The sequence below is a fragment of the Elephantulus edwardii genome, unplaced genomic scaffold (assembly GCF_000299155.1).
Source record: "Elephantulus edwardii isolate Elephantulus edwardi_28Jun2011 unplaced genomic scaffold, EleEdw1.0 scaffold00163, whole genome shotgun sequence".
Taxonomy (NCBI): Eukaryota; Metazoa; Chordata; class Mammalia; order Macroscelidea; family Macroscelididae; genus Elephantulus; species Elephantulus edwardii.
The window spans coordinates 4,552,731-4,563,003 of NW_006399913.1; the positions used below are offsets into that span (position 1 = coordinate 4,552,731).

At 35.9% G+C, this 10,273-nt stretch overlaps 1 protein-coding gene across 1 annotated transcript in view; it reads left to right on the plus strand.

The window, feature by feature from the left end:
• PICALM (phosphatidylinositol binding clathrin assembly protein) overlaps positions 1-7,750 on the plus strand; it is a 138,933-nt gene extending 131,183 nt beyond the window's left edge. The window contains exon 20 of the mRNA XM_006895264.1: positions 7,309-7,750. Within this exon, the coding sequence (XP_006895326.1) occupies positions 7,309-7,323 (15 nt within the window). The 3' untranslated portion in view covers positions 7,324-7,750. The remainder of the gene's footprint in view (positions 1-7,308) is intronic.
• Positions 7,751-10,273: the final 2,523 nt, after the last annotated feature.

Below are 10,273 nucleotides of genomic sequence, written 5' to 3' on the forward strand. Positions count from 1 at the left end.
AAAGCAAGCGACTAGTGGGCAAGGAGCGCAGGGGTTGGACACTATCACCAAGAGGTGGGGACGGGGCTTGGGCGCTGCTGGGGGTTTATGCAGCAGCACCCTGTGTGTTAAGGGTCACACAGGTGTGGGTTGCAGGGGTGTCCCACAGTGTCCGGTAGTCTTCGTTCCTCTGGGGTCTCACAATCTTCGCTCCTCTGGAGTTCCGCGGTAGGTGGCTGGCTGTTCTTCCCGGGTCTCTTCCGGGTCCCTCTCGCGGCGTTCCCCCGTTTGGCGGCCTCGTCCTCGCGCTGCGTCGCCCTCTGTAAAATGTTTAAGTCTAACTTCTTACCCTGAACCAGGAAGAGCTTTTAAAAATCTTTGGTGGCTATACAGTTAAACAAAATCTTTGTGATGATCGACACTGTTGACCAAGTATAAAAGTGCATGTATGCGTAAGGAAAAAACAAAAACACTATGTGTTAACTGTATAATGTTTACTAAAGATGTTCATTTTTAGAGAATTTACTTTTCTACTTTCACTATGACTTTTTCAAATAAAACATGCCTGTAAATTCTAGCCGAGTTGGGATTTTTAGAGATAGTAAAAAGCCGGTCTTGTTAGTGTTTCTGCACTTAGGTCTCCTCTTCTCAGTTTGTTTTGGAAGAAGTTGTTTACTTTGATAAACCTTATTGACTTAATAACTTTGATGAACCTTAGTTTCTGTTATATGCAAAATGGTGATACTACACTTAATATAATAGCTTGTTTTTCTGTGTATTATAAAGTATTTGGATTATTAATAAGTCGTAGTTTCTTAGGTTCAAATTAATTAGAACATCTATGGAAAATTTTTTTAATATTGGAATTCTCCCAGTTTTAATTGAAAAGAGTAAGTAGCTTGCCATAGATGCACACAACACACACACACACTGCTGTCCCCCACTTTGGTCTTCTTAGAATACAGGTTGCCATAATCCTTAGTTTTCACTTTTACTGATTTTTGAGGCATCTGAAATGGAAATATCATGTAAATCAGCATTGGTCATTTTGTTCAGATAGACTAAGCCAGTTTTTATGATTCCCATCCATTAGTTGGAAGTTCTTAAGAACTTTTCTTTGGAAAAGCACTTTTGATAAGGCAAACAAGATTTTGTATGATTTTGGCCCAGAGAAGTTGCTGCATTTCCTCTCATGAATTTATGAAATCTTACTTCTTTTTCCCAATTTGGTGTGCTTATCTTTTATTTGTCAGTTTAAGTTGACGTATTTCTAATGCAGTCACTTAAAATTGTGAATCAGTGCTTTTCTGTTAATGTTTTCAAGTGTAGACTTTTAGTCTCTAGATTTAAATGAGAAGTTTATATATAACATATTATCAAAGAGAAATTTTCCTAGGCCATTTGTGAGATGTGCCCTAAGATAAGACGGGGTACTGTTTTGAGGAGCCACAATATTGCTAACATAAATCTTTTATCATAATGGTGGACAGATACTTAAGTAGTGTTACATTGAGCACAAACCAAAGAAATAGCACAGTCAACCTCAAGGTGGGACTCTGTGCTTAAAACAAAGAAGGCTTCTATATTTAACAGATAGCTGGTAAATAATATTATCTTTATATAAAAAATAGCAATACAAAATTGTATGTTTATATCCCTATGCAGTTGGATTCAAACATACAATTCGTGGTCCGACTCTATTCAATACTATCCAAAACCAACTATTTTGTGACTCAATTTTGCCGCCAATGTCTCTATAGAATCCTATTATTAAATGAATTTTGCTTGCACAACAATATCAAGAGTTGTAAACCTATACCATCAGTGTATTTATATTTATAAACTCTATTACTATACTCCTACAATAATAGGAGTATAAAAATACATTTAAAATTCAAATTATTTAAAAAGGTAAAATTTAAAAATTGAGAGGAGTTATAATGCTTTCTTAAATCCTGCTTTGTAGACTTAACACCAAAAGTACATTTTTATTTAATAAGCTTTAGCTTGCTTACAAAATATTAATCATTGCTAGTGATTAATAGGAAATGGGTAAAAAATTTCCTGCATCCATGGAACCTAAACATGAGATATAAGGAGTTATAAATGGTTGATGGCAACAGAGTAGTTATCCCTAAAAGCTCACTGAATTGTACATGCAAAAATTAGTGTGCGCATTAGTGTGTGTTCTGCTGTGTGTATTCTTAACAACAACAACAGAAAAGAATGCTTGCACAGATCTCGAGAGCACAGTGTAAATGCAGTGTACATTTGATAGCATTTGAGCAAAACCTTATATACTCACTACTGTCAAGTCAGAACTGACTCATAGCTGACCTTCCATCAACTTTTCGTAGGTTGCAAATCATACAGGAAGAGATTGCCCACCTTCTCTCTCATAAACACACACACATCACCACCACTGCCATCTCCAGAGAGCTGCTGGTGGATTCAGACTATTCGCCTTTGCATTGGCAGTGCAACTCCTTATCTACTAGGTCACCAGAGAACGTCATACAAGGATAGGTGAACCTGAGATAGTAAATAATGAGGAAGATTGACCTAATATGTGCCAGGCTTTGTTAGGGACTCTATGTATTTTTATTTACTCCTCAAAGCAGATTCCCCTATAAAAGGGAAGTGTGTACGTACATCTCTGCCTAGCCTTTTGAGGGACTGAAAAATTAAAATGTAAAGATGTGGCAAACGTTGATGTTTCTCCAAGAATTTTAGGAAAAGCCAGTATGTTGGAAGTTGGTCTTAAATATCCAATCTTTTATTCTCTTTTAAGCTTTGAATTATACTGGCATCACTAACTGGGACTAATCCTACACTAATCTGAAATTTTCCTTCTGAAATGTTCAATAGGAGTATAAAGTTTGTGTGCCAGTTTGGTTTTGGATGTTCAAAATAGATTCTCCCCCCCCCCCAATTCCTTTGCTCTACTAGTGTTTACCTTTTATCCTCCCTTCTTTTGCCCCCATGTGATAAAGGCAAAGATTTCTATTGGTCATGTTGGAGCTGAACTCTGTAGAATTTCCAGGGCTCTGGCCTCCCAGAAGCACATCACCAAGCCTGCCTTTCCAGGGGCATCTGGGTGCCTTCCACCTGCCAGCCTTTTGATTAGTAGTTGAGCATTTATCCATTTGCCACCTCACCTGCCAACTCCATTTGTGTTATAGATCAGTTTAATTTGGAAAAAAACTGATACTGTTTTCTTTTAGCTCTCTGAGAATCCTGGTACAGAGAAAGAAATTAAGACTTATTTATTTTGTTAACAGATTTCTATCAGTGGTATATTTGTAGTCAGTTTTGACCTAGTGATCAATCATGATTGTTCTATACTGGCTTATCAAATAGTGTTTTTCCCCCCAATTAATGATGGTAGTATTTTTTTGTTGTTGTTTATGTTGTGCTGTTTGTTTATTCTCCATTGTTTCAGTCTTGCCTTTTCTGTGTTAACAACACTCTGTGTTCTTTAAACTACTTGCAAGAATGTTAAGTAAAGGAGCCCTTGTAGATTCTGATGACTTCCCTGGGCCTTAAAAACCCTGTTTTTTCTCTCCTCTCAATACTTCATTGCTCTTTCTTGGTCCTTTGCTCTTTTACTTTTATTAAGCAATAGTTGGATTATTGCAGCATATTTCCTTTTCCTTCTCTTTCCTATTTATTTCTTTAACTACTTTCTCACTTGTCCTGTGCTTTAGTTCCGGTGCTGAAAAAAGGTTGAAACCACATGATTATAGTTGCTATTGAAATGACCTAGTCCTTAGAGTGCCCTGAGCCAGACCAGTTGGCCAACTCCATCTGCTTGAAATAGAAAAGATGTGGAAGTTATTGCAGGCATATTAAACCTTATTGAAAGTAGCTATTTATCATATTTTAATTTTGTGTCATATTTATAGACTTAAATGTATATGTGTAGTGTATATATATTAATTTAAAAGACTGGAAGAAATACTTGCTGGAAGCCAACAGGTTTTGTCTCAAAGAGAAATTGATTCTCTTTGCCAATGTTCATGCCTCTGGGACTACTATCTAGCATTATGTTGAGAAATTTCTCTTTGCCACATTTTAGGGCCATTTTACTCTAGACTTGTCAGATATTGTAGTTGCTGCCTTCATGAAAACGTGTGATTTAAGAAGATACTTCCCAAGAGAAAATGAGATTTTGCATGTGATCTCTCTGCAATAAGCAAAGATTCTTCTTATTTAACTTCAAGTGAAAGACAAAATTTTTGTTTTGGAGAGAAATGCAGTCTTTAAGATAAATGTCTGTTGTTCAACTCCGTCAATTCAGTGACCTCATTTACCTTTAAAATGGCCATCTGCAGTTGCACTGGAGGTGGAAGAAAGACTGTCTTTCTGGGAATTTTATTTTTGTGGTTTTTTTTTGTTTGTGTTTTTTTTTATGCGTGTACCGTCAAATTGGATCTGACTGGTACAGGAGGCAACTGTTCCTCCTTCTTCAGCAGAGCATCTGGTAGATTTGAACCGTGCACTTCTGGGATTGCAGTGCAGTTTCCTGCCACTAGGCCACCAGAGCTCGCCAAGACTGTCTTTCTAATTAATGTTGCACCATAATCTGAAAGAAGATATATGAAACCTAGACATATATCTGTTGCTGCCTGTATCTGTCCTCCTTCCCACCATCTCCTCTGTTGTCTTTGAACCTTTATTCCTGAAACAGGAAATGGATTAGAAAAAAGACTCAACCATTACTGTAACTAAAGATGATTTCTAAACTTGTAAATGAAGCTAAGTGTACACAACAATGAATTGCTATCTTGAAAAGGTATTATTTGTGCGAAATCATTGAGTGTTATTTCTCTATTTGCTTTTCTTTAAACCAGAGGAAAGATCACTTTGAATTAATAAAGACAGGTTGAGGACTTGAAATCCCTTATACACTTTGTATATTAAAATATAAATTGAAACTGTTTCCATTTGATCAACTCTATTTCAATACTAGATTGAACATCCCTGGTGAAAGGACACCTCATTTTATACTAGCTCTTTACTTATTTACCTGACTCTACAGTCTTATGCCTGGGGAGAGACTAAATTAAAAGTGTATTCCAAACACAAATGGCTTGTGTTTGGTTTGAAATATCCATAAGTCAGTCTGGTGAAGGAGATAGAGATAGAGAGAGTGTGTGTGTGTGTATGAAAATGAACATCTAGGTACTTCAGAAGCTGTCTTGAGGAAATATGAAAGATGTGTTACTGAGGTCAGCACTCCATCTGCTGTATAGTATATTGAAACTAAAGTCTAGGAAGACATTCTAAGACTCAGACAAATACATTCAAAGGGGTCGCAGAATCAAAAATCGTAAAGTTTCTCTGTGTATGACATATTAGTTTAATCTTAAGTAACCCCTAAGACTCCTTTATATCCAAGAGTATACTAGTCAACTATATTAGGTCCAGATAAACAGGAGGCAACCCCATATGTAAAAAAAGTGTAAGTAAGCTCTACAGACAGGCATTCCACCTCTTAGAAGAAAAGAAACAAATTGTTAGGGATGATGGATCCAGACCAAGGTCAGAGTTTACACAGCCTTTAACAGATAGCTTGTGCACAGGAAGCCATCTTTCCTCAGTTACAAAACAAAACGAAAACTGTGCCCTCGTTTCCTCCCCTCCTCACCCCACCCACCCACCACTCCTAGCACACACAATAAAGTTTTTTCCATAGGTCAACTTATGTCAACCTTTTTGGGAAAAGACTTTATTACTTTGGAATTTCAGAAGCAAGAATTTGTTTTCTGAAAAGCACATGCCATTTGATTCTTTAACTTGACATGTGACTGAAGTTTTTTTTTAATAATTCCATTTTTTACAAAGGCTGCCTTTATATATATTAAAGATAACAAAACCAAACCACTTCTTCTTTCATTACATTTCCTGCTTTCATGTTCTGTCATTCTGAGATCTTTTTCTTTCCCTCTCTCTGTCTTCTTTCCCCCAGCTGTCGGCAGCATCCAGCCCCTCCAGTCACAGTCCTCACAGAGCTTCAGGAAAGGACCCTTTTGCAGAGCTTTCTTTGGAGGATTTCTTATAAATCACTTTTAGGTATTACTGCGTGTTGGGGGCAGTGGGGTCCTACATACTTAAAATCATCATACATTAAGCCCAATCCATTCTTCTCCTCTGTTACTATACGGGACTTGAGATTCCCCTCTCTTCCTCCTCTGTTTGGGTTTTGTGGGGGTTTTTTTGTTTGTTTGTTTTTTGTGATTTTTATTTTAGATGATAAAAATAAGTCAAGAAAAACTTCAGGCTGAAGCAGCAATGTTAACACATTTAAAAGGTGTGAAATCAAGGGACCATCTTTCATGTTTCTACATAAGCATCCACTGCTTATAGCCGATGAGATCAAATTACCACATTTGAAAACTGGGTGTTTTAGTCACTCTTGAAAGAAAATGTGAACAGTCCAATTTTTATACATTGGGTAAGAGCTTGATGAGGAATATCATTGCTTTTAGTTTAGAACAGTGGCCAGGGTTAGTTGGGAAGAATTCACTTCAGGAATTTCTTTAATGGATTATATTTTTATGTATGTTTTTTCCTTTTAAAAATGGTAATTTTTTAAAGAAAAAACATTTTTTTTCTTTTTTTTAAAGGATGGTGAATATTCCCTTTTCAGTGGAAGGATCCTGCATATGATCTGTATACTGTAGTTTATTCTTGTTGATAGACTTTCCCTCAATTTAGAGGTATCTTCTAGACCTTTGAGAGTTTGCATTCAGCGGATTTGACAAGTTTATTAACATATTTACTTCAGTAATTTCTTTTCATGGACAGTATAAGGGAAATCAAGAGTGTAATATCTTTGAGTGAACACCCCGCTAAAAAGTGTTCCTTTATAGATCTTTCACACTGTATACTTGGACGGAAATTATTTTAACAAGCATAGTATTACTGTTCCCTTTTTATTCCTAATATTATTATATCAATTTGGAAATACTCTTTCAAATTGTGCTTTACCAAATGAACTTTTCTGTGGAATACCTGTGCTTTAGGAAAGTTATTTCTGAACTTGTCATAGGAAACGGTCTCCTTTGTCTTCTTTCTTTCCTTCTCCATGCCCTACTGCTCAGTTCTTAGTAAATGGAAAGGTGTGTAGAAAGCTTTATGATATTCAAACATTAAGTCCTGGTACATGATGAGCAGATAATACTGATTTTGTTTTATAATCAGGGTTTATATGATAAGCATGCTGTGAACACTTCTGGGCTAGTGTTCTGGACCGGTTTTTAATGATGAGAAGACATCCTGTAGTGCATTGAATTAACGTAAACTCTCCTCATTTTTTCCCCCCAGATACAGTTTATGTAACTAGATGGAATCGGATGGAATTACTCTAAAACAACAAGTGCTCAAGCAGCAAATTCTTACTTCCAGCAAAATCCAAACTGCTGTCTCTTAAACTCTCTTCCATTAGAATGCTACAGTAACCTTGTGAAGGCCCATGAAGGAAATTGGGACTAGTCTATAGGAGAATGTATCAGTACAGTTTATAAAGCCAAGAATTGCCATGATTTAAGACTTAAGATCTGTCTTTTTGGTGACTAACCCTTCAGTTCTTTCAACTTCTATTAATACCCATAATCAGTAAACTACCAAGAGAAGACCTTATTTGCAAAGTGTGAAATTTGGAAAAGCTGCCTGAAGAGAAGAGTTGTGTCCTTTACTATAATTCACCAGGACTCTTTTGGGGGGGATAAAAATTATAATTCTTAATTATACAGTATCTTTCTTTTCTCCAGTTCTCACAGATCCAGAAACAGTAACTAAAACTAACTTTTCTTTTTAAAAGAATTATATATTCAGTTTGCAGTAGACATTCCTTATGTATTTGTATTTATTTATGATTATCAATTTATGTAACATTAATATTGTATCAAACCTCCTTATGAAAATGAGTATGGATGTACACAGTATGTTTGATTTTTAGCCACAAGAATGAATCTGATTCAGACTGCTTTCAGCTGACATACAGAGCACTAAATATTTTACAGCAAGTCCATGGGTCTGAATCTCTTAAGAATTCTCAGTCTCTATGGAAATTAGGGAAGCATTATAAATGCATTAATCCTTATAGTCAATTCTGTGCCTAGGATTTTGTAAGGGAACAGTTCACTGACTAGGAAAAGCACTACATTTTAAATTCAGCATTAGTGCATTGGGAAGGAACTTTACTGCTTTGTGCTTGGCATGTCATTATTTTCCATTTGACATTAGGGCCTTTCCAAAATGAATGTGAGGAATTGCTTTCACTTCAAGACTTTCCTTCTTTTCAGTAAAACTCTAGGAGGTGTTACGGGGGGAGGGAAGGGGGACAAAATCCTTGAACCTTTTATTTGGCTTGTGCCATGTTATGATCATGTACCTTTTAAATAAGGGGAAATAGTATCTTTAAAGTTAATGTCTAGCCAAGAGTTTAGTTAATGAAGAATTAAACTGCACTGTTGATCGGTGCTTTGTTGTAAATACATCTTAACATTTGGGTCGGAAGGGGCTTTAAGAAGGACAGTTCATTGTAGGAAAGCAATTCTGTACATGAGTTTAAGCATACTTGTTGCATTGTCTCTGCAGATTCTATTTTTGTTTACAATATTAAAATGTATGTTAGCAAAAATGGGTGGATTTTCAAATAAAATGCAGCTTCCACAAAACTTTTGTTATGGTATTCTGGTTAGAGATGCATTTTTTTTCTCCTTTCCTGTTTCTTGTCATCTTTATTTTTTGCTAATTCAAGTTTACTCTAGGGGATTGATTATATATTTGCTAATTTAATAAAATGTAAAAGATATTTCTGTTTTAACTTAATATACAAAAATATATCTCTTGGTACTTTTTATTCTAAACTCCTACTAAAACTTAACCAGTTGTTAAAATTACTTACTTGGGCCTTTTGATCAGATACCTTCATCAGGTAAGTTTAAGGAAGAAAATGCTTTTACATCTGACCTAATGGTGTATATTATTATGCCTACTGCTTTTGACTGTATCATGTTTCATATATGAATAATGAGTAGGGTTCAGACAGCATATATGATAGAGGGGTTAAAAGCTTTGCATTGATGATATTTGCAATGATTTGGGAAAGTATGTAGATTTTAGCCCAATATACTTTGTTAGTTTTATTCATTTTTAAGTTTCGCTATTATTAAACCATTTTCATATAAACATATAAACTGAAGACTTGTACTTTTGTGAATTAACCTTCTTAACATTATCACAGATTTCCATTTGACCCTTTTGAGGTGTTATATTTAAAGTCTGTGACTTTTTTCATTTATTATACTGTCTTTTTTGTTTAAATTCTCAGTTTCTGCCTGTGAAGATGTATTGTAAACATTGTCACTTTATGTTCAAACAGCTTTTGGGCTAATATTGTCCACATTGTACTATTTTATAGGTAGGAATCAGAAAATGTTCATCAACTGAGAGATGGTGGTTTTTGTTTTGTGGTCCATGTTTCTCTGTGACATAGACGCTGAGAAAAACAATTGTATTCCTCTGTGTTCTAGACTTAGGACCACACTTTGATCTCGTTTGCTTTTCTGTGAAGCACATTTTCTGCCTCAATTCTCTGATGCCCAGACATCAGTGACCTAGAAAAAAATGGAAACATTAAGAGGTGCCTTATCTAAAATACAATGACTGAAGCTAATCATCTCCATATGCATCACTATGTCAGGATATAAACCAGAATATGTCCATACCACACTACTGTCCAACAGCCAGTTTTTAATAGCTATTGGAAGAGATGAGTATTTGCCAAGAACACTGTCCTTACCCTTTAGTCATTCTCAAATTAATTGTTTGCTGTCCGTTCAATATTTCTTAAATTATTAGCATTCAGCCTTTTTTTTTAAAGACACCAGTTGTTTTGTTTTTTTTACGCTTTGACAGCAAGAGTCTACTTATATTAGACTACAGATACTTTACTACTCCACAAGCCAATTAAATAAGCCTTGAAAATAGATTTATGGGATATATATCTTTCGAGAGCTTTAGATCTCCCAGAATTAAAATTAACTTTGTTGGTAGGTGCTATGGGTTGTGTATGATCCATTGCAACCCTATGAACAAAGACCGGAACTCTGTTTTCTCCTGTGCCATCCTCACACTTCCTGGCACATTAGAGCCCACGGCAGCAGTCACCATGTCAGTCCACCTGGTCGAGGGTCTTCCTGTCATTTGCTGACCCTTTGCCTTTCCAAGCATCATGTCCTTCCCCCAAGGAGTAGCCCCTCTTAGCAATGTGTCCAAAGTATGT